At 50.8% G+C, this 25,019-nt stretch overlaps 1 protein-coding gene across 3 annotated transcripts in view; it reads right to left on the bottom strand.

Annotated features, from left to right (window-relative positions):
- Positions 1-2,181: 2,181 nt before the first annotated feature.
- Positions 2,182-25,019, bottom strand: part of LOC119975691 (hepatocyte cell adhesion molecule-like) — a 75,487-nt gene continuing 52,649 nt past the window's right edge. The window contains exons 5-6 of one of the 3 annotated variants that reach the window (XM_038815487.1): positions 17,112-17,156; positions 2,342-2,496 (exon numbers count right to left, since the gene is read on the bottom strand). In XM_038815487.1, coding sequence (XP_038671415.1) covers positions 17,143-17,156 — 14 coding nt within the window. In that variant the 3' untranslated portion in view covers positions 2,342-2,496; positions 17,112-17,142. Of the gene's footprint in view, positions 2,497-17,111; positions 17,160-25,019 lie in introns of all 3 variants that reach the window. The other 2 variants (XM_038815486.1, XM_038815485.1) reach the window with 2 other exon arrangements.

The raw sequence follows: 25,019 nt of genomic DNA, 5'->3' as shown, positions 1-25,019 counted from the left end.
CCCCCCCCCCCCCCCCCCCCCCCCGCAGCCAGCTGCCATGGGTTGCATGGCGCGACTGTTGGAGGCTGGCAACTGGCCAGGCGGACAACCTCCCTCGTCCTCTCCCCCCTCCCCGGTAGTTTCAGCTGTAACTCCAGTGGAGCAGTCTCACCCCGAACCACAAGGTCCAGGGTCCAAGTCCCACTCCAGGGCCTGAGTGCACAAAATCGCGGCTGGCACTGTAGTGCAGTTCTGAGTGAGCAGTACTCGGTTGGCAGTGCAGCCTTTCAGAAATAATGCTAAACCATGGCCTCAGCTCGATGTAAAAGATCCTTTGACAGTATTTTAAAGAATCGCAGGGGAGGAGTCCTGGTCAATACTGATCCTTTAATCAACATGACAAAAACACATTATGGGTCATTAGCCAGGTCCATAATAAAACCTTTTGGTGAAATACCGATCGTCATAATATCCACTCATGTATATCATGAGATGCAGGCAGGCAGTGATTGACACACAGGATAACCAATGAACACACACGACACAGAACAACCAATCACCAGACAGGACACCACCAGTATAAAGCGCATAGGGCATTAAGGCTCTCCCTCTCTCACAGGACATGGCTACTGACATAGTTAGAGTGCACAAGCCAGTGATCATCACCATGTGGTAGAGAGCTACTCTGGTCAAGCCAGTAGGAAGTTATCAGTTAGGTTAATAGAGTGTCAACCCACAGCAGATTATGTACAGCAATCAGCAAGTTCAATAAAACAGTGTTGGACCATCTCCTGTGTTGGAAGCCTGTTTCTCGTTTCACTGCATCCAGTTGCAGTCAATATTAGACCGACACAGATAACACATCCCCGATATCAATATGCGATGCTGACATAATCACAGGGGCAGTGTGTTTGACCTTTAACTGTCCTCTGAAACAGCCATTTAGGGATGAACAACAATTGCTGGCCTTACCAGCAACCCTCACATCACATGAGAGAATGAAAAAAGAGCAGAGATTAACACTGCAATGAAGTTACTGTGAAAATTCTCTCGTTGCCACACTCGGGCGTCTGTTACAGGGATGGGGCCTGGGTGGAGAGCTCTTTCAGAGGGCTGGTGCAGACGCAACGGGCTGAATGGCCTCTTTCTGCACTGTATGGATTCTATATTCTTTATTCATGTAAGTGCAAGGTCCCAGGTTCGATCCCGGCTCCGGGTCACTGTCCGTGTGGAGTTTGCACATTCTCCCCGTGTCTGCGTGGGTTTCGCCCCCACAACCCAAAGATGTGCAGGGTAGGCAGATTGGCCACGCTAAATTGCCCCTTAATTGGAAAAAATGAATTGGGTACTCTAAATTTATAAAAAAAAAAAATTTTTTTTTAAATTCATGTAAGTGCATTCATGTAAAGGCTGCATGGAAGCACAGTGGTTAGCACTGATGCTTCACAGCGCCAGGGACCCGGGTTCGATTTCCGGCTTGGGTCACTGTGCAGAGTCTGCACATTCTCCCTTTTGTGAGGGCCACAAAGAATCCAGCACAAGTCTTCAGGATACAAAGAAATAACATTTATTTACAAATATATACAGCAGCAACTTCCCTTGCTGCTCACTCCTCTCTCTGGCTGGTGCCAAACTGGCCAGTTTTATTTATGCAGGGAGTCTGCTAATTATTTCTCCCCCCCCCCTCCCTCATTGGGGAAGCTCATACTCCCATAGGATTGTGGGATTGTCATTAATCCCCAGCCAATGGTAAGCAGGCAGGTTATAACACTCCCCATGTCTGTGTGGGATTCCTCCGGGTGCTCCGGTTTCCTCCCACAGTCCAAAGATGTGGAGGTTAGGATTGATCATGCTAAATTGCCCCGTAGTGTCCAGGTTAGGTTGAGTTATGGGGACAGGGTGGAGGTGTGGGCTTAGGAAGGGTGCTCTTTCAGGGGTCAGTGTAGACTTGATGGACCGAATGGCCTCCTTCTGCACTGTAAGTTCTATGATTCTATGAATAGATGGGCAAAAGTTCTGGGGGAGGAAAGTTTAAAGCTTAGAACATAGAACAGTACAGCACAGAACAGGCCCTTCGGCCCTCGATGTTGTGCCGAGCAATGATCTCCCTACTCAAACCCACGTATCCACCCTATACTCGTAACCCAACAACCCCCCCCCCTTAATCTTACTTTTTAAGGACACTACGGGCAATTTAGCATGGCCAATCCACCTAACCCGCACATCTTTGGACTGTGGGAGGAAACCGGAGCACCCGGAGGAAACCCACGCACACACGGGGAGGACGTGCAGACTCCGCACAGACAGTGACCCAGCCGGGAATCGACTGACTGACTCTGTGGTGCTAATTGCTGCTTTTTTTACACCATATGGTGAGCCATCCATTCAGTAAACAGTTGTAAGCTGTAAAGTACTTTTGCAGGTTTATACGGTCCTTGGAAAGCAGATTCTTCCTTATAGAACAGAGAATGTCAGGCTTGTCTTCCTCAGACTATAGTCACAGGAGCCTTTGGCAATCTGTTGGTGAAAAAGCAGCATTCTGTGAGTTGCTATTAATTCCCCAGTTAACCTACTGAAGGAACTTAAGATTGTGAATTAGAGCTTCAATTTAAGGTTACCGGTTGTTCTTGAGCATTGCTGAAACTCAGTAGAAAATCAAGTTAAAAACTTGTCAGGTGCAAATTAGAATTGTTTTATTTGGAGTTCATTGGTTACAACTTGAAAATCATTTAAAAGGTAGTTTGTAGACAATTTGATTTTCTTCAAAGAATCACAGGAATTGTCTTCTGAGACAGTAGCCAGAACACAACTTTAAAAGTCAAAGTCTGAAGTCAAAGTATGAAAATGAAATATGAATACAGAACTCTTTTCTAATTCTCTTCCTTTACTTTATAGCTCTTTCTGTCTCTCGCTCTGGCTCTCTGTCTTTCTCTCTCTCTCTTTCTTCTCTTTCTTCTCTTTGTCTCTTTCTAAAATGGTGGCCGAATCATCCATGGATATACTATTTCATATCTGTCTTAAGCGATTCGATCACACCCAAATATAATCCTAATTGGTTTAAGTTAGACTCAAAACACATTTGATTTGATAACAAGCCGTCCATCTTCACGATGTAACGTTACTTCCAATTGTTGCTTGTCTGCAACAATGGAGACGTTATGTCATCTCAGCATACTATGCGAGGCATAATTCCGAAAATATAATTGAAACTGTCTTTTAACACAGTCTAAAATGTTTCGGCTTGCATAAGTTATGGAATGTGGTTCAGGCTGTTATCACAAGTGGCCTGAAATCAGAACAATAGAGCCTTTAATGCTTCCACCTCATTGCCATGGGATTCAGCCCTTGTCCTTGGAAAAATGTGATGTTTTTATCAGTGGTTCTGTGTTTTCCAAACTCATGACTGAGTTTGGAAATTGTATGTTTCTTTCATTTTAAAACTGGGAATTAATATTTATGCTTTAAACAGCTTTTTACCTATATTAAGTGTATTTAAAATACCTGACTTCTACACCTATGTTATATAGCAGGTCCAGTCCACAAAGCTCCACCACCTGGACCCGGGTAAAGCATAACAATTATTTTCAGCTGGAGCGAGGGAAGAACAGAAAGACGGGGGAATCTGATCTCCCCCATGACACCTCCCTCTGAGGTTCGGGCCTTCTCTTCCTTCTCAAGGTGACAGCCTGGCACTCGGGGTGCGAGCCATGCCCAGGTTTCACTGTGTCAGTGCCTCAGAGCACACCTGACCGATTGCAGTTACAGCAAATCAAGATTTAATGAGTTCAGCTCATTCCAACAGTTTATTTTATTGCTACTTCTGTTCAACGGCAAGAGCACAAATCACTGGCTGCAGTGGCGCTCCCATGTCTGCTGTTGACTGTTCTCAATAGTTCCCATAATCATTGTTACAGCAATGTCATTCAAAAGCCATGACTCAGAAAAGGAACAATTTAAACTATTCAGCCCTGCTCCTCAATTTAAGAAATCATTCTGCGTGATTTTCTTCAATTTAATCTTTTTTTCATGTTTTTCCCCCTCTAGTCTTGTTTTAAAAATTTATAATACCCAATTAGTTTTTTTCAATTAAGGGGCAATTTAGCGTGGCCAATGCCCCTACCCTGCACATCTTTGGGTTCTGGGGGTGAGAACCACACACAGGTAGAATTTGCAAACTCCACACGGACAGTGACCCAGAGCCGGAATCGAACCTGGGACCTCGGCGCCGTGAGGCAGCGGTGCTAACCACTGCGCCACCGTGCTGCCCCTTATTCTTAATCCATTTTATTCTTCTCCATTTCTCTTTCTGTGCCTGCTTTAGTCTAATTATTTCTACTTTATCTTCATTCAATCTTTCGATCTCTTTGTGTCAGGAGGCAGACGTCCATTCAACAAGGTTCCCGTTGACCTCACTGCTCTGTTATTAGTTACACTTTTAGATCACTTTGCTAATTATATTCAAGCTGAAAAGGTGCAGCAAGAAAATCTAATTAAACCCATACACTGCAAGATGCATCCCCCAGCAAGATTTGATGTTATAGAATTGACTAGATTTTTTTTTAAATTCCTTTTTTAATAAATAAATTAGAGTACCCAATTCATTATTTTTTCCAATTAAGCTGCAACTTAGCGTGGCCAATCCACCTACTCTGCACATTTTTTGGGTTGTGGGGGTGAAACCCACGCAAACACAGGGAGAATGTGCAAACTCCACACGGACAGTAACCTAGAGCCGGGATCGAACCTGAGACCCAGGCGCCGTGAGGTCGCAGTGCTAACCCACTGCACCACCGTGCTGTCCTGACTAGATTTGAGGGGCTGGTTTAACACATTGGGCTAAATGGCTGGCTTTTAAAGCAGACCAAGGCAGGCCAGCAGCACGGTTCAATTCCTGTACCAGCCTCCTGAACAGGCGCTGGAATGTGGCGACTAGGGGCTTTTCTTTTTTTTAAAAATAATTTTTATTGAAAGAGTTTTTCCATACAGACATTTACCCCTACTAATTTTTAAATTATTTACAACACAATCCCTCTAGGCAAATATCCCTCCCTCACCCGCTCTCTCGCGCGCACCATTCCTCCCCCCCCCACCCCCCCCCCAAGCAACAACTTAACAAACAAGGCAGCCTACAGTTACAGACATGAGCAGCGAGCAGACTTGCCCGCGTTACAGTCATGCATGTCCCCCCACGACCATTGATGCCCCCCCCCTCCCCTCCCCTCCCCTCCCCCCCCCCCCCCCCCAGGTTGCTGCTGCCACGACCCCGAACGCCTATCTCTGATCCAAAAGTCAAGGAAAGGTTGCCACCGCCTGGAGAATCCCTGTACCGACCCTCTCAGGGCAAATTTGATCCTTTCTAGCCGAATATAGCTAGCCATATCGTTAATCCAAGTTTCAACGCTTGGAGGCCTCGCGTCCTTCCATTGAATTAGTATCCTTCGTCGAGCCACTAGGGACGCAAAGGCCAGTATTCCAGCCTCCCTAGCCTCCTGTACCCCCGGTTCTACCCCGACCCCAAAGATCGCAAGCCCCCATCCTGGTTTGACCCTGGACCCCACCACCTTCGACACCGTCCTTGCCACCCCCTTCCAGAACCCTTCCAGCACCGGACATGCCCAGAACATATGCACATGGTTCGCTGGGCTTCCCAGACATCTGACACACCTGTCCTCACCCCCAAAGAACCGGCTCATCCTTGTCCCCGTCATGTGAGCTCTATGCAGCACCTTAAATTGAATGAGGCTCAGCCTCGCACACGAGGAGGAAGAATTGACCTTCTCCAGTGCATCCGCCCACGTCCCGTCTTCTATCTGCTCTCCCAGCTCCCCATCCCACTTGGCTTTCAGCTCCTCCCCTGATGCTTCTTCCGCCTCCTGCATTATCTTGTAGATGTCTGATATCTTCCCCCCTCCGACCCAGACCCCCGAGAGCACCCTATCACTCGCCCCCTTACTGGGGAGCAGGGGGAACCCCTCCACCTGCCGCCTAGCAAATGCCTTCACTTGTAAATATCTGAACATGTTTCCCGGGGGGAGCTCAAACTTCTCCTCCAGCCCTCCCAGGCTCGCAAACCTCCCCTCTATAAACAGGTCCTTCAGCTGCCGTATGCCCACCCTGTACCAGCTCTGAAATCCCACGTCGATGTTCCCCGGGATGAATCTATGGTTCCCTCTTATTGGCGCCGCCAACAGACCTCCCATTTCCCCCCTGTGTCGCCTCCACTGCCCCCATATCTTGAGGGTGGCCGCCACCACCGGGCTCGTGGTGTACCTCGTGGGGGGGAGCGGCCATGGTGCCGTTACTAGGGCCCCCAGGCTTGTGTTGCCACAGGACGCCCTCTCCATTCGTTTCCAAGCTGCCCCCTCCCCTTCCATCATCCACTTGCGCACCATTGACACATTTGCCGCCCAGTAATACCCCGAGAGATTGGGTAGTGCCAGCCCTCCACTCTCCCTACTCCGCTCCAAAAAGACCCTCCTCACCCTTGGGGTGCCGTGCGCCCACACGTAGCTCATGATGCTACTCGTCACCTTTTTGAAGAAGGCCCTAGGGAGGAAGATGGGCAAGCACTGAAATAGAAACAAGAACCTTGGGAGGACCGTCATTTTGATTGACTGCACCCTCCCCGCCAGCGACAGCGGTACCATGTCCCACCTCTTAAATTCCTCCTCCATCTGTTCCACCAGCCTGGAAAAGTTCAACTTGTGGAGGGTCCCCCAGTTCCTTGCCACCTGCACCCCTAAGTACCTAAAGCTCTTTCCTGCTCGCTTGAAGGGGAGTCTCCCAATACCCTCTCCCTGGTCCCCCGGGTGTATCACAAAAACCTCGCTTTTGCCCAAATTTAGTTTGTACCCCGAAAAGTCCCCAAACTCTGCTAATAGTTCCATTATCTCCGGCATTCCCCCTTCTGGATCTGCCACGTACAGCAGTAGATCATCCGCATACAGCGATACCCGATGTTCCTCCCCTCCCCTAGTCAGTCCTCTCCACCCCCCTGAACCCCTCAGTGCCATCGCCAACGGTTCAATCGCCAGTGCGAAAAGTAAGGGGGATAGGGGACATCCCTGCCTGGTCCCTCGGTGGAGCCCGAAATACTCCGACCTCCTCCCGTTTGTCACTACACTCGCCGTCGGGGCCGAGTAGAGCAACTTCACCCACTTAATAAACCCTTCCCCAAACCCAAACCGTTCCAACGTCTCCCACAGGTACTCCCACTCCACCCTATCGAATGCCTTCTCCGCGTCCAGCGCTACCACTATCTCAGCCTCCCCCTCCACTGCCGGCATCATAATTACATTCAGCAATCTCCGCACGTTCGTGTTGAGCTGCCGCCCCTTCACGAACCCCGTCTGGTCCTCATGGATTACCCCTGGCACACAATCCTCTATTCTAGCTGCCAGGATCTTTGCCAGCAACTTGGCATCCACGTTCAGAAGCGAGATAGGCCTGTAGGACCCGCACTGCACGGGGTCTTTATCCCGCTTCAATATCAGGGAGATCAGAGCCTGCGACATTGTCGGGGGCAGAACCCCCCCCTCTCGCGCCTCATTAAAGGCTCGTACCAGTACCGGTCCCACCAAGTCCACATTTTTCTTATAGAATTCCACCGGGAACCCATCTGGCCCCGGCGCCTTCCCCGCCTGCATCTGACCTATTCCCTTGACTAGCTCCTCTAGCCCTATTGGCACCCCCAGCCCTTCTACCAGCCCCTCCTGGACCCTTGGGAACCTCAATTTGTTTAGGAAGTCCTCCATTCCCCCTCTCCTTGTCGGCGGCTCAGACCGATACAACTCCTTGTAAAAATCCCTGAAGACCCCGTTCACTTCTTGCCCCTTCTGCACTACCTTCCCGCCCCTCTCCTTCACTCCCCCAATCTCCCTAGCCGCATCTCGTTTGCGAAGCTGGTGTGCCAGCATCCTGCTCGCCTTTTCCCCATACTCATAGACCGCGCCCTGCGCCCTTCTCCACTGCGTCTCTGCCTTCCTGGTGGTCAGCAGGTCGAACTTGGCCTGCAGGCTGCGCCGTTCTCCCAGCAGCCCCTCCTCTGGTGCCTCCGCATATCTCCTGTCCACTTCCAATAGCTCCCCCACCAGCCTCTCCCTCTCCTGCCTCTCCTTTCTTTCTCTGTGTGCCCTTATGGAGATCAGCTCTCCCCTGATCACTGCCTTCAGGGCCTCCCAGACCATCCCCACCTGCACCTCACCCGTGTCATTCAAGTCCAGATAGCTCTCAATGCTCTTCCGGACCCTTTTACACACCTCGTCGTCCGCTAACAGCCCCACATCCAGCCGCCACAGCGGGCGCTGGTCCCGCGCCTCCCCCATTTCCACATCCACCCAATGTGGTGCATGATCAGAGATCGCAATGGCCGAGTACTCAGCTTCCCATACCCTCGGGATCAGCCCCCTGCTCAATACGAAGAAATCGATTCTGGAGTACACTCTATGGACGTGGGAGAAAAAGGAATACTCCCTCGCCCTCGGCCTACCAAACCTCCATGGGTCTACTCCTCCCATCTGCTCCATGTACCCCCTCAGCACTTCTGCCGCTGCCGGCCTCCTATTGGTCCTTGAGCTCGATCTGTCTAGCCCGGGGTCCAGCACTGTGTTAAAGTCCCCCCCCATGATCAAGCCCCCTGCCTCCAGTCCCGGAATGAGGCCCAATAGGCGCCTCATAAAACCCGCGTCATCCCAGTTCGGGGCATATACGTTGACCATCACCACTTTCTCCCCCTGCAGCTTACCCTTCACCATCACATACCTACCCTCCTTATCCGCCACCACCTCCTCCGCCACGAACGACACCCTCTTTCCCACCAGAATCGCCACCCCCCCGGTTCTTTGCGTCCAATCCAGAGTGGAACACCTGTCCCACCCACCCCCTTCTCAGGCGAACCTGGTCCACTACCTTCAAATGGGTCTCCTGTAACATTGCTACATCAGCCTTCAGTCCCTTCAGGTGTGAGAATACCCTTGATCTCTTGACCGGCCCATTCAGCCCCCTCACGTTCCAAGTGATCAGCCGGGTCGCGGGACGACCCGCCCCCTTCCCCTGCCGATTAGCCATGTCCTGTTCCCTGCTCGCCCCGGGTCGACCCTCCCCCTCTGACCCGCTCCCCATGGCGATGGCCCCCTCCCCCCACCCCTCCAGTCCTCCACTTCCCGTTCCTGGTGACTAGGGGCTTTTCACAGTAACTTCATTTGAAGCCTACTTGTGACAACAAGCGATTTTCATTTCATTTTAATTTTAATAACCAGATGTTTCCAGTCCTCAAACTTGTGATGTAAAGGATGTATGATAATATCCCAGAATACCCACAATTCAGGATGTTTGATCAATTAAGAATTTGATCCTACAACAGTTCCAACTGAAAGACAAACAGATGTATAAAAGTATTGTTGAATTAGCCACCACGTGCAGGCCTTGGCTCTTGCCTTTACTGGGATAGGTTCAAGACCACAGGAACGGGCATCACCCACTTCCCAGTCTCTTAGCAACATATTGAGCTGCATTCTCCATTTTAGAACATAGAACAGTCCAGGCCCTTCAGCCCACGATGTTGTGCCGACCATTTATGCTAATCTAAGATCAACCTAACCTACACCCCTTCAATTTGCTGATGTCTATGTGCCTGTTCAAGAGTCGCTTAAATGTCCCTAATGACCCTGACTCCACCACCTCCGCTGGCAGTGCATTCCACGCACCCACCACTCTGCGCAAATAACCTACCCTTGACATCTCCCCTATACCTCCCTCCAATCACCTTAAAATTATGTCCCCCCTTGACAGCCATCTCTGCCCTGGGGAAAAGTCTCTGGCTATCTACTCTATCCATGCCTCTCATCACCTTGTAAACCTCTATCATATCACCTCTCTTCTTTCTTCGCTCTATTGAGAAAAGCCTTGCTCCTGTGGCCATCTAAAATGGCCACCCGCAAAGGATAATGGGAATTGTGTGGTCATTTGGTCAATACAAGAAACATACTCGCAGCTTGTGGTTTGTTAATAGAAATAGCAACACTCTCTCAACCTTTCTTAATAACACATGCCCTCCAGTCCATGCAGCATCCAGTAAATCTCCTCTGCACCCTCTCCAAAGCATCCACATGCTTCGTATAATGAGGCAACCAGACCTGGACACAATATTCCAAGTGTGGTCGAACCAGGGTTTTATAAAGCTGCAGCAAAACCTCGTTGCTCTTAAACTCAATCCCACTGTTAATGAAAGCCAACACACCATATGCCTTCTTAACAACCCTATCAGCCTGAGTGGCAACTTTGAGGGATCTATGTACGTAGACCCCAAGATCCCTCTGTTCCTCCACACTTCCAAGAATCCTGCCTTTAACCCTGTATTCAGCATTCAAATTAGACCTTCCAAAATTAATCACATTTATCTAGGTTGAACTCCATCTGCAACTTTTCAGCCCAGCTCTGCATCCTGTCAATGTTGTAACCTGCAATAGCCCTCGACACTATCTACAACTCCACCAACCTTCGTGTCATCGGCAAGTATACTACCCACCCTTCCACTTCCTCATCCAAGTCATTTATAAAAACCACAAAGAGCAGAGGTCCCAGAACAGATCCCTGCAGGACACCACTGGTCACTGACCTCCAAGCGGAATACTTTCCATCCACTACCACTCACTGTCTTCTTTCGGCCAGCCAATTGTATATCCAGCCAGCCAAATTTCCCTGTATCCCATGCCCCCTAACTTTCTGAATGAGCCTACCATGGGGAACCTTATTAAATGCCTTACTAAAATCCATATACATCACATTCACTGCCCGACGTTCATCAATGTGTCTCGTCACATCCTCAAAGAATTCAATGAGGCTTGTGAGGCATGACCTGCCCCTCACAAAGCCATGCTGACTATCTTTAATCAAACTATGTTTTTCTAAATAATTATAAATCCAATCTCTCAGAATCCTGTCCAGTATTTTGCTCACCACAGACGTAAGAATGACTGGTCTGTAATTCCCAGGAATTTCCCTATTCCCTTTCTTGAACAGGGGAACAGCATTCACCTCCCTCCAATCATCCGATATTACTCCAGTGGAGAGTGATCATTGCCAACGGCGCAGCAATCTCCTCCCTCGCTTCCTGTAGTAACCTTGGGTATATCCCGTCAGGCCCAGGGGACTTATCTATCCTGATACTTTTCAAAATTTCCAGCACATCCCCCTTCTTAATATCAACCTGTTTGATTCTATTAACCTGGTTCACGCTGTTCTCATGAGCAACAAGGTCCCTCTCTCTCGTGAATACTGAAGCAAAATATTCATTTAAGGCCTCTGCTACCTCCTCAGACTCTAGGCGCAAGTTCCCTCCACTATCCCTGATCGGCTCTACTCTCTCTGTGATCATCCTCTTATTTCTCACATAAGTGTAAAATGCCTTAGGGTTTTCCCTAATCCTTCCCGCCAGGGTTTTCATGCCCCCTTCTAGTTCTCCTAAGTCCATTTTTGAGTTCCTTCTTGGCTGTCTTGTAACTCTCTAGAGCCGTGCCAGATCCTTGCTTCCTCAACCTTACGTAAGCTTCCTTCTTCCTCTTGACTAGAAGCTCCACTTCTCTTGTCATCCAAGGCTCCTTCACCTTACCATTCCTTCCTTGTCTCAGTGGGACAAAACTATCCAGCACTCGCAGCAAGTGCTCCTTAAACAACCCCACATTACTGTTGTGTATTTCCCAATTTATGCTCCTCAGCTCCTGTCTAATAGCAGTATAATTTCCCCTCCCCCAATTAAATACCTTCCCATACTGTCTGTTCTTAACTCTCTCCATGACTATGGTAAAGGTCAAGGAGTTGTGGTCACTGTCACCGAAATGCTCTCCCACCGAGACATCTGACAAATGGCCTGGTTTGTTGCAAGCACCAAATCCAATATGGCCTCCCCCCTAGTCGGCCTATCTACATATTGAGTCAGGAATCCTTCCTGGGCACATCTGACAAAATCTGCTCCATCCAAACCTTTTGCACTAAGTAGGTTCCAGTCAATATGAGGGAAGTTGAAGTCACCCATGACAACAACTCTGTTACTTCTGCACCTTTCCAAGATCTGCCGCCCAATCTGTTCCTCTATCTCTCTGCTACTATGGGGTGGGGGGGGGGGGGGGGGGGGGGGTCAAAAGAAAACCCAATAAAGTGACTGCTCCTTTCTTGTTTCTGACTTCCACCCATACTGACTCAGTCAACAAACCCTCCTCAACTACCTCCTTTTCTGCAGCTGTGATGCACTCCCTAATTAACAGTGCCACTTCCCCTCCTCTTTTACCTCCCTCCCTATTCTTCTTCAAACATCTAAAAGTTTTGGAGACTAAGTCCCCATGCCGGCGTGAAAACAGTGGTCTTTTACGCTAGTAAAACTGGCGCAAAACAGCCACCGATACCCCGTTTTGCTGGTGACAGCAGGCAGGCACCATAGTGCTCGCAGCTCCAGCTGCCGATTCGGCCCTGAGCATTTCCGGTTCCGTACGGCGGCGGCCGTGCTCCATGGCGGACTCAGCCCGTGGACCCGGACCACAAAAGGTCGCACGAACGTCCCTGACTGCCCACCCACAGTGCCCCCAGTCCCGAATGAAGCCCCCCCCCAGCCCGCACATCGGCCCTCCCCCGACTGTGGCCACGTCGGATTGGGTCCGCAACTGCCACGCGAGATTCCTGAACGGTGTGAGCAAACGTAATCCTAGCTATCGGGAACTCGGCCGGTCAAGGCAGAGCATCGCGGGGCCGTGAATACTTGGTGCGGTGTACTCGCAGAACACACAGCTTTGCAGGGGGCGGAGAATACAAAAACACGCGTCGCTCCCGTTATTGGCGTCAAAATGCTGTTGTCAAGTGACAGTTAAACCCGAAACACTTCGTCAGTGTTTCCCACTCTACCTCCTCCTCTAACCAAAAAAAAACACCACGGTTGTTGGGAAGCGGGAGCAGGGGCTTGTCGTGAAGGTGAGTGAGTGCCTTTAAATTTGCTTACCTTTCAGCGGGAGCAGGGTTTGAGGGAATATCAGGTAAGCTCTTCCTTTATTTTTTTATTTTATTTTACTTGTTTTTTTTAAATCTAGAGGTGATGTCAGGGAAGGCAGAACAATGCTCCTCCTGCAGAATGTTTGAGATGAGGGACACCGTCAGTGTCCCTGCTGATTTCATCTGTGGGAAGTGCACCCAACTCCAGCTCCTCAAAAACCGTGTTAGGGACCTGGAGCTTGAGCTGGATGAACTTCGGATCATTCGGGAGACAGAGGGGGTCATAGATAGGAGCTTCAGGGAAGTAGTTACACCAAAGACTGGAGATAGATGGGTAACTGTAAGAGGGACTGGGAAGAAGCAGTCAGTGCAGGGACCCCCTGCGGTCGTTCCCCTGAGTAACAAGTATACCGTTTTGGATACTTGTGGGGGGGTGGGGGGGGGAAAACTTACCAGGGGTAAGCCATGGGGTACGGGCCTCTGGCACAGAGTCTGTCCCTGTTGCTCAGAAGGGAAGGGGGGAAAGGAGTAGAACATTAGTAATTGGGGACTCAATAGTCAGGGGCACAGATAGGAGATTTTGTGGGAGCGAGAGAGACTCACGTTTGGTATGTTGCCTCCCAGGTGCAAGGGTAAGTGATGTCTCGGATCGTGTTTTCCGGGTCCTTAAGGGGGAGGGGGAGCAGCCCCAAGTCGTAGTCCACATTGGCACTAACGACATAGGTAGGAAAGGGGACAAGGATGTCAGGCAGGCCTTTAGGGAGCTAGGATGGAAGCTCAGAGCGAGAACAAACAGAGTTGTTATCTCTGGGTTGTTGCCCGTGCCACGTGATAGTGAGATGAGGAATAGGGAGAGAGAGCAATTAAACACATGGCTACAGGGATGGTGCAGGCGGGAGGGATTCAGATTTCTGGATAACTGGGGCTCTTTCTGGGGAAGGTGGGACAGCTATAGACAGGATGGTCTACATCTGAACCTGAGGGGCACCAATATCCTGGGGGGGAAGATTTGTTAGTGCTCTTTGGGGGGGTTTAAACTAATTCAGCAGGGGCATGGGAATCTGGATTGTAGTTTTGGGGTACGGGAGATTGAGAGTATAGAGGTCAGGAGCACAGATTTGACTTCGCAGGAGGGTGCCAGTGTTCAGGTACGTGGTTTGAAGTGTGTCTACTTCAATGCCAGGAGTGTACGAGATAAGGTAGGGGAACTGGCAGCATGGGTTGGTACCTGGGACTTCGATGTTGTGGCCATTTCAGAGACATGGATAGAGCAGGGACAGAAATGGTTGTTGCAGGTTCCGGGGTTTAGGTGTTTTAGTAAGCTCAGAGAAGGGGGCAAAAGAGGGGGAGGTGTGGCGCTGCTAGTCAAGGACAGTATTACGGTGGCGGAAAGGATGCTAGATGGAGACTCTTCTTCCGAGGTAGTATGGGCTGAGGTTAGAAACAGGAAAGGAGAGGTCACCCTGTTGGGAGTTTTCTATAGGCCACCTAATAGTTCTAGGGATATAGAGGAAAGGATGGTGAAGATGATTCTGGAAAAGAGCGAAAGTAACAGGGTAGTTGTTATGGGAGACTTTAACTTTCCAAATATTGACTGGAAAAGATATAGTTCGAGTTCATTAGATGGGTCGTTCTTTGTACAATGTGTGCAGGAGGGTTTCCTGACACAATATGTTGACAGGCCAACAAGAGGCGAGGCCACATTGGATTTGGTTTTGGGTAATGAACCAGGCCAGGTGTTAGATCTGGAGGTAGGTGAGCACTTTGGAAACAGTGACCACAATTCGGTGACCTTTACGTTAGTGATGGAAAGGGATAAGTATACCCCACAGGGCAAGGGTTATAGCAGGGGGAAGGGCAATTATGATGCCATTAGACATGACTTAGGATGTGTAGGTTGGAGAAGTAGGCTGCAAGGGTTGGGCACACTGGATATGTGGAGCTTGTTCAAGGAACAGCTATTGCGTGTTCTTGATAAGTACGTACCAGTCAGGCAGGGAGGATGGGGTAGAGTGAGGGAACCGTGGTTTACCAAAGAAGTGGAATCTCTTGTTAAGAGGAAGAAGGAGGCCTATGTGAAGATGAGGCGTGAAGTTTCAGTCGGGGCACTTGATAGTTACAAGGAAGCGAGGAAGGATCTAAAGAGAGAGCTAAGACAAGCAAGGAGGGGACATGAGAAGTCTTTGGCAGGTAGGATCAAGGAAAACCCAAAAGCTTTCTATAGGTATGTCAGGAATAAAAGAATGACTAGGGTAAGAGTATGGCCAGTCAAGGACTGGGAAGTTGTGTATGGAGGCTGAGGAGATAAGCGAGATACTAAATGAATACTTTTCGTCAGTATTCACTCAGGAAAAAGATAATGTTGTGGAGGAGAATGCTGAGACCCAGGCTATTAGAATAGATGGCATTGAGGTGCGTAGGGAAGAAGTGTTGGCAATTCTGGACAAGGTGAAAATAGATAAGTCCCCGGGGCCTGATGGGATTTATCCTAGGATTCTCTGGGAAGCCAGGGAAGAGATTGCTGAGCCTTTGGCTTTGATTTTTATGTCATCATTGGCTACAGGAATAGTGCCAGAGGACTGGAGGGTAGCAAATGTGGTCCCTTTGTTCAAGAAGGGGAGTAGAGATAACCACGGTAACTATAGGCCGGTGAGCCTCACGTCTGTTGTGGGTAAAGTCTTGGAGAGGATTATAAGAGATACGATTTATAATCATCTAGATAGGAATAATATGATTAGGGATAGTCAGCATGGTTTTGTGAAGGTAGATCATGCCTCACAAACCTTATCGAGTTCTTTGAGAAGGTGACTGAACAGGTAGACGAGGGTAGAGCGGTTGATGTGGTGGATATGGATTTCAGTAAAGCGTTTGATAAGGTTCCCCACGGTCGGCTATTGCAGAAAATACGGAGGCTGGGGATTGAGGGTGACTTAGAGATGTGGATCAGAAATTGGCTAGTTGAAAGAAGACAGAGGGTGGTGGTTGATGGCAAATGTTCAGAATGGAGTTCAGTTACGAGTGGCGTACCACAAGGATCTGTTCTGGGGCCGTTGCTGTTTGTCATTTTTATAAATGACCTAGAGGAGGGCACAGAAAGTTGGGTGAGTAAATTTGCAGACGACACTAAAGTCGGTGGAGTTGTAGACAGTGTGGAAGGATGTTGCAGGTTACAGAGGGACATAGATAAGCTGCAGAGCTGGGCTGAGAGGTGGCAAATGGAGTTTAATGTAGAGAAGTGTGAAGTGATTCACTTTGGAAAGAAAAACAGGAATGCGGAATATTTGGCTAATGGTAAAATTCTTGGCAGTGTGGATGAGCAGAGGGATCTCGGTGTCCATGTACATAGATCCCTGAAAGTTGCCACCCAGGTTGATAGGGTTGTGAAGAAGGCCTATTGTGTGTTGGCCTTTATTGGTAGAGGGATTGACTTCCGGAGCCATGAGGTCATGTTGCAGTTGTACAAAACTCTGGTACGGCCGCATTTGGAGTATTGCGTACGGTTCTGGTCGCCTCATTATAGGAAGGACGTGGAAGCTTTGGAACGGGTGCAGAGGAGATTTACCAGGATGTTGCCTGGTATGGAGGGAAAATCTTATGAGGAAAGGCTGATGGACTTGAGGTTGTTCTCGTTAGAGAGAAGAAGGTTAAGAGGTGACTTAATAGAGGCATACAAAATGATCAGAGTGTTAGATAGGGTGGACAGTGAGAGCCTTCTCCCGCGGATGGAGGTGGCTAGCACGAGGGGACATTGCCTTAAATTGAGGGGTAATAGATACAGGACAGACGTCAGATGTAGGTTTTTTACGCAAAGAGTGGTGAGGCCGTGGAATGCCCTACCTGCAACAGTAGTGAACTCGCCAACATTGAGGGCATTTAAAAGTTTATTGGATAAGCATATGGATGATAATGGCATAGTGTAGGTTAGATGGCCGTTAGTTTTTGACTTCCCATGTCGGTGCAACATCGTGGGCCGAAGGGCCTGTACTGCGCTGTATCGTTCTATGTTCTATGTTCTAAAATGGATTCTCTGCCCCGCCGCCGAACACGATTTCGGCATCTTGGAGCTTAGAATCCAGTCCATTATTTCACAGGTCGAATCATGCTGAATGAGGCCGAGTTAACGTGAGCCAGCATTGAAAGAGTTAACAGTTGCTTACCGTCTTGCTAAATTCTCCAACCCTCAAGATTCTAGTGTAGTCTTCCTGCTGAAATAAAAAGTTAATTAAAGACTTCTGTTTTTCTGAACTGACTTTTACTCATGTCAATCTGATTTATGAAGTCCATCGCTTTCCCCCATTTCCCACTATTTTACATAAGTTAAAGAGAGATAGAAGAGCTTTCATTTATCTAGCACCTTACTCCACCTGAAGATATCCCAAAACACTTCACAACCAACACAGAGGGCGGAATTCTCTGTTCCAGCGGCTAAGTGCCGGCATCAACGGAGAATCCGCGGGCGTTTCACGACAGGAAAATCAGCGCGAATGAGGGGCTATCACCGGCGCCGGGTGAAACACCTGCAGATTGCACGGAAAACGGACAGAGAATGGCCGGGTCCCGGTCTGCGCATGCGCAGGGCTGACGGCCTGCACCGGTCACGGCAGAAATCATGGCACCGACGGTGCTAGAACCCGAACCCACCCATCCCAACACCCCTGCCTGCCCCAGAAGCCGCCCGGCCGGCAGCACGGATCACGGATGAGTGTGGCGGCGCTGGACACGGTCTGCAGCCGGCAAGCCAGGTTCCCGACTAATGGGACCACACATGGCCCGCGCTGTCGGGGACTCGGCCCATCGGGCGGCGGAGCATCACGGGGCAGCCGGCCGATGATGCGCCAACAGTCCTGGAACTGTGCTCAGCGCACGTCCCACGCCGCCGGTTTGGAGGGGGCAGTCAATTTCAGACTGGCGTCAAACCGGCGGCTACCACGATTACGGTGTCGGAATCCGTTCTCCACACGATCAGTGATCCTGATTTTGATGTCGGGCTACGGAAAATCCAGTCCAGAGTCTTTGAAATGCAGGAATGCTGCAGTCAATTAACACAAAGCAAAGTCCCACCAACAGCAATGGTGATCAATGTTTTCCAGAGAATAGCACGGAAGCCTCTCAGCTATGCATCAAAATGAAGAAAAGTCAAAAATGATTGGGCAGGTGGACATGTGGGTGGATTTTGCACGGGATGGGGTGGGAGGGTGGGGGGGTGGTCTTGGCTGTATTCCTCACAACCCACCTAACCCGATAACATGCTAATTCGGCCTATGCAGCTGCCATCGGGTCTACCGGCCATCTCGGACAGGAATTCACCACCTCGATAGCTAGTCTGACAGGCAGTACGCATGGCCTGAGAACACTGTAGTGGCCACTGCTGGAAGGGCAAGAATTCCCGGGAAGAACTGAACACTTTACTAGAACCATCCGGACACCCACCACTGCCTCCTCATCAGTCAGTGCCTCCCTCCACTGCCTCCTTCTCAGTCAGTGCCCTCCCTCCACTGCCTCCTCCTCAGCCAGTGCCTCCCTCCACTGCCTCCTCCTCAGTCAGTGCCCACCCTCCAGTCCCCTCCTCAGTCAGTGCCCACCCTCCACTGTCTCCTCCTCAGTCAGTGCCCACCCTCCACTGCCTCCTCCTCAGTCAGTGCCTCCCTCCACTGCCTCCTCCTCAGTCAGTGCCCACCCTCCAGTCCCCTCCTCAGCCAGTGCCTCCCTCCACTGCCTCCTCCTCAGCCAGTGCCTCCCTCCACTGCCTCCTCCTCAGTCAGTGCCCACCCTCCAGTCCCCTCCTCAGTCAGTGCCCACCCTCCACTGTCTCCTCCTCAGTCAGTGCCCACCCTCCACTGCCTCCTCCTCAGTCAGTGCCTCCCTCCACTGCCTCCTCCTCAGTCAGTGCCCACCCTCCACTGTCTCCTCCTCAGTCAGTGCCCACCCTCCACTGTCTCCTCCTCAGTCAGTGCCCACCCTCCACTGCCTCCTCCTCAGTCAGTGCCCACCCTCCACTGCCTCCTCCTCAGTCAGTGCCCACCCTCCAGTCCCCTCCTCAGTCAGTGCCCACCCTCCACTGTCTCCTCCTCAGTCAGTGCCCACCCTCCACTGCCTCCTCCTCAGTCAGTGCCTCCCTCCACTGTCCCGTCCTCAGTCAGTGCCCTCCCTACACTGCCTCCTCCTCAGTCAGTGCCTCCCTCCACTGCCTCCTCCTCAGTCAGTGCCCACCCTCCACTGTCTCCTCCTCAGTCAGTGCCCACCCTCCACTGCCTCCTCCTCAGTCAGTGCCTCCCTCCACTGCCTCCTGCTCAGTCAGTGCCCTCCCTCCACTGCCTCCTCCTCAGTCAGTGCCCTCCCTCCACTGCCTCCTCCTCAGTCAGTGCCCTCCCTCCACTGCCATCTCCTGTCAGTGCCTCCCTCCACTGCCTCCTCATCAGCCAGCGCCCACCCTCCACTGTCTCCTCCTCAGTCAGCGCCTCCCTCCACTGTCTCCTCCTCAGTCAGTGCCCTCCCTCCACTGCCTCCTCCTCAGCCAGCGCCCACCCTCCACTGCCTCCTCCTCAGTCAGTGCCCACCCTCCACTGTCTCCTCCTCAGTCAGTGCCCACCCTCCACTGTCTCCTCCTCAGTCAGCGCCTCCCTCCACTGTCTCCTCCTCAGTCAGTGCCCTCCCTCCACTGCCTCCTCCTCAGCCAGCGCCCACCCTCCACTGCCTCCTCCTCAGTCAGTGCCCACCCTCCACTGCCTCCTCCTCAGTCACTGCCCACCCTCCACTGCCTCCTCCTCAGTCAGTGTCCTCCCTCCACTGTCTCCTCCTCAGTCAGTGCCCACCCTCCACTGCCTCCTCCTCAGTCAGTGCCCTCCCTCCACTGCCTCCTCCTCAGTCAGTGCCCACCCTCCACTGCCTCCTCCTCAGTCAGTGCCCTCCCTCCACTGTCTCCTCCTCAGTCAGTGCCCACCCTCCACTGCCTCCTCCTCAGTCAGTGCCCTCCCTCCACTGTCTCCTCCCATTCTGAGCTCTGTTGAAATGTCACAAACCTGAAACACTAATTTAATATCTTTGCCTCCCTCCCTCTTTAGATGCTGCTGGAGCTGCTGTTTCCAGTAGTTCTGATTTACCCCCATTAAATACTACCAGCAGAGGTTGGGAACAGAGTAAAGATCCCTCCACCGAAGCCAAAGTGGTTGCTGACTCTGTTGTTTCACAGGTAATCGGTATGAGACCCGCAACAAATCCCACAGAATCTGTGGAATTCGCTACCACAGAAAGTAGTTGAGGCCAAAACATTGTGTAACTTCAAGGAATTAGACATAGCTCTTGGGGCTCAAGGGATCAAGGGAAATGGGGGGGGGGGCGGAATCAGGTTATTGAACTTGATGATCAGCCATGATCATAATGAATGGCAGAACGGGCTCAAAGGGCCGAATGGCCTCCTCCTGCTTTTATTTTCTATGTTTTTAATGAATTTAGAATACCCAATTATTTTTTCCAATTAAGGGGCAATTTAGCGTGGCCAATCCACCTATCCTGCACATCTTTTGGGATGTGGGGGTGAAACCCACGCAGACACGGGGAGAACGTGCAAACTCCACACGGACAGTAACCCAGGGCCGGGATTCGAACCCGGGTCCTCAGCGCCGTGGGCAGAAATGCTAACCACTGTGCCACCATGCTGCCCCATTTTCTATGTTTCTATGACAACCCAACATTGTCTGCATCCCAGATGTCAGGGCAGCACGGTAGCATTGTGGATAGCACAATTGCTTCACAGCTCCAGGGTCCCAGGTTCGATTCCGGCTTGGGTCACTGGCTGTGCGGAGTCTGCGCATCTTCCCAGTGTGTGCGTGGGTTTCCTCCGGGTGCTCCGGTTTCCTCCCACAGTCCAAAGATGTGCAGGTTAGGTGGATTGGCCATGATAAATTGCCCTTAAGTGTCCAAAATTGCCCTTAGTGTCGGGTGGGGTTACTGGGTTATGGGGTTAGGAAGGAGGTGTGGGCTTGGGTAGGATGCTCTTTCCAAGTGCCGGTGCAGACTCGATGGGCCGAATGGCCTCCTTCTGCACTGTAAATTCTATGAAAAGAGTGAAAACATTGAATTGGCTGGAAGCGAAAAATTGGATACAGAGGGCATGTGTTGGTATAAGGTTCATACACTCATTTAATCTCACATCACAGAAAGTTACAGTACACAAATAACAATTACTACTTGCATTCTACACAGGGGCTGTTTAGCTCACTGGGCTAAATCGCTGGCATTGAAAGCAGTCCAAGGCAAGCCAGCAGCACAGTTCGATTCCCGTAACAGCTTCCCGGAATGTGGAGACTAGGGGCTTTTCACAGTAACTTCATTCGAAGCCTACTCGTGACAATAAGTGATTTTCATTTTCATTTCATTAAGGATCATTTGTAATGTTGAAAGACAGCCAAGGCTCCTCAGCGGATCATTTTCAAAAAGAACTGAACACAAAGGCATGATGGAAACACTGCCTGAGGGTGTGGGTGGGGCAGGGTTCTGAACAATGCTGGAAACTCTGGATAAGTAAAGTCTGCCACACATGGAGTTGAGCCTGACGGGTGGTCTGACCTGGTCTCTGCTGACACTTTTGTCATGTCATGGTGATTGTGACCTCCTGCCCACGGCCAGGTGTCACCATCGATTCACAGTTAGCTGCTCGCACTTGTCATGATCGACATCGAGGGTTTTCATGTTTCTTTTGACAGTGCCCTTTCAGCCTTGGTGAGATTTAATAATCAACATGCACTAAGATTGTCCCAACAGTGAATTAACACAGCAGTTCCAAAACCACTGGACGGTGGAAATACCTAAATTTATCTCCGATTATCTATTCAACCAACGTGAATTTGGAGTGAAAGTGGCGGGTGAGTGGAAGTTGTCGGAGGCAGATGGCTGCCCAGAGTGCTTTGTGCTTGCCTTCAAAGAGAAGTGCCGTCTGGGCACCTCAGCACCAGATTTGCATGCAGGAACCATTCACGAGTGCCTTATGCTATGCGATGAATTACCATTATTGTTCCTTCCCATTAAGCTTTCTTGATGTCTCTGTGCTTGGCAGGTATCATTAGCTCATATGAAGCAGTACAGCAGCTTTCAATTAACCCCAGCAACCAGCCCCTCAATGGAGCCAGCAACGCCTCAGAGCTTCACTATGCCTCTGAGGGAGTCTGCATCAGAGTGTGTACTGACCTCACTGTGCATGTCCCTGGTAACATCATTGAGGCATGGGTAGAGAGCCAGTGGCAGGCTGCGTGCGGCAGAGTGGCACCATTGGCTTTTAGCGCATGCACGGACCAGTGCTCATGAGCAGGCAGGTAACACGTGGCTATGTTGTATTGGGACAAGACACAGGTCTAAATCTCACCAGTCAGGCAGGCGCACTGAGCGGATCCAGAGCAGGCATGAAACACAATTCCAATCTCGATCATTCCCTGAACCGTGAGTTCACACTGGCTGGCTAATTAATAGCAGCCATCATGAAACACACACCGGGAAAGGCTCAAGGTTGTTGGCGAGGGTGTGAGCTGCCTGTGTGGGTGTGGGCTGACATTTCCCATGTGTTCCTTCAGGGGGACAGACACTGCAGGGACCTGCAATGTGTAAAGAAATCAATGCAATGGAAGAACAGGAGTTTCTAGACAACACATTCAAACACAAACCTCAGTCCCTAGACATGTTTTTAAATTTAATTTCCACTCTGACAGTTTATCCTGCCCAGGTTCGAGAAATAAAGCTAAAATTCTAAAGGCCGCCTGGCCAATTGGCCCACCTGCTAACTGTAAAAACAGACACGCCGCTTAAAATTGGATTCAGTTGGATTGTTAATGGGCTAAATTGCCACCTTGATTTTCAGTGGGCTCGCTTTTGGCTCTCCTGTGCACCCGGCAATCAAAATATTGCGAGAGTCCGTGATGACGTCGGGATGTGGGCCCGACAGCCTCTCACCCGATTTCACGCACTTCCAGGTCTGACAAACATTTGACCTGAACAACGTACAATCCTGGCCAGTATTCGAGCTGTTTGGTGGATTAAAGTCTTCAGAACACTTCAGAACATATGTCAGAAGGAGGCCTTTTAATCCAATCTAGATTGTTCCACTGCCAATTCATCAGATCATGGCTAATGTGGATTTTAAGTCCAGACTTAATTCCTGACACCTTTAATGCTTTAACAAAAGCCTACCAGTCTCAGTTTTAAAATGCTCCAAATTTCAACAGATCATTGGGACAGTGGCTTCAATTTAGTCCCATAGTTAGCACGTTTAGCCACGTGTTTCCCAGCTCTCGCACCGCTGAGAAACACCCCACTATTTACGCACCCCCGGTCTCAACAGGGAGCAGGCGGCCGAGGCTGCGCACATTCCCATTTAGTCTACTGAGTAGCGAGTGTAGCGCGAGACCAGGACAATTTCCAGGGCATCCGATGTGATCCCTGACACTCCCCTCCCTGTAAGTCCTGACACACAATGGGAGGGCCCATGGGCCTCCACCTCCTCCCACATCCCTCCCAAGGCACCCCAGCACAATTGCCACCGTGTGGAAAATGCCAGCTGGGCAACATATCAGTGCCAGCCTGGCACCCTGACAGCACCACACTAGCACCCATGGTATTGCCAGGGTGTCGGTGCCAGGCTGGCACCAGAAGTACCACTCTCCCAGAGGGCAAGCACCTGGGGGCCTCCGATCCCAAAGGAGACCCTCATGAGTGTTCGGCCTGGTCTCCATTTGTGGAGATCAGTACTGAACGATGCTCACCCGAAGTCGCCAAGGCAAAGAAGGTGGATCCCGCAACTTGGGTACCTCAGGAAGCTGCATATTACAGTGAGACTAGATGTCTCGCTTTAATATGCAGATTTGCCTAAAAAAGTGATCCTGTCCACAATGGACAGGATTTACATCCCAACGTCTCACGAGGGGGAATGACAGACGAGGCCACGTCTCATGTGAAGTGGGCGAGGATGCCAGACTGCCGCCTGCCCTTCATCGTCGAGCTGGTCCAGTGGGTCCTCCCAGTCCCATCCTTCAGCTCCTCCTGGTCCGGTGCCTCCTCCTCCTCGGAGGTGGCCACATACTCCTCCCCCTTCATGGGGAGGAGTATGTGGCCACCTCACCCCACTGCTGTGCCAGATTGTGGAGGACAAAGCAGCCCCCCACAAAGCGGTTGAGGCATCGGAAGCGCATTTTGAGGAGACCAATGCACCACTCAATGACAGTCCGAGTGGCCGCATTGTCCTCGTTCATAGAATTAACAGTGCAGAAGGAAGGCATTCGGCCCATTGAGTCTCTACCGGCTGTTGGAAAGAGCACACACTTAAGCCCATATCTCCACCCTATCCCCGTAACCCAGTGACCCCAGCTAACCTTTTTGGACACAAAGGGCAATTTAGCATGACCAATCCACCTAACCTGCACATCTTTGGACAGTGGGAGGAAACTGGGGCACCTGGAGGAAACCCACGCAGACACGGGGAGAACATGCAGACTCCGCATAGACAGTGACCCAAGACGGAAATCAAACCTGGGACCCTGGAGCTGTGAAGCAACTGTGCCAACCACTGTGCTACCGTGCAGCCCTGCTGGACCCTGTTGTATCAGGTCCCTGCATCGGTCTCCGTACTGGTGTCATAGCCAGGTCCTCAGCGGGTACCCCTTACCCCAAAGAGCCAATTGCCAATCCAGGGGTGGTCCGCGAAGAGGCCGGGGGTCTCCGACTGCCCCAGGATGTAGCTGTCTGTCATGCACATTCCCTGAGAAGCATGCACACAAGCTGGACGTTCAGGGAATGGAACCCTTCCTGTTAATGTAAGGCACTCCCAGACACCCCAGTGAGTGCAAGGCAACATGCATGCCATCCACTACTCCCTGGCATCCTGGCAAGGGTGGAGAATCCCACCGCCTGGGCATCTTGTTGGGCTTGATCCATGTCAAAGTCGATATCGTTCTCTGCCCGGGCAAACAGGACATCCATGAATTTAGGGGTACATTTGTGGGGTGTAGCTTGTAAGATGCCACACAAGTCTCCGTTCCAGCCCTGGAATAATCCTGAGGCGTAGAGGTTTTTGGGCTGCAGTG

Source organism: Scyliorhinus canicula, chromosome 13 (assembly GCF_902713615.1).
Source record: "Scyliorhinus canicula chromosome 13, sScyCan1.1, whole genome shotgun sequence".
NCBI classification, from domain to species: Eukaryota; Metazoa; Chordata; class Chondrichthyes; order Carcharhiniformes; family Scyliorhinidae; genus Scyliorhinus; species Scyliorhinus canicula.
Note: the sequence above shows the minus strand (reverse complement) of the source record. Positions and strands in the feature narration are given on the sequence as shown.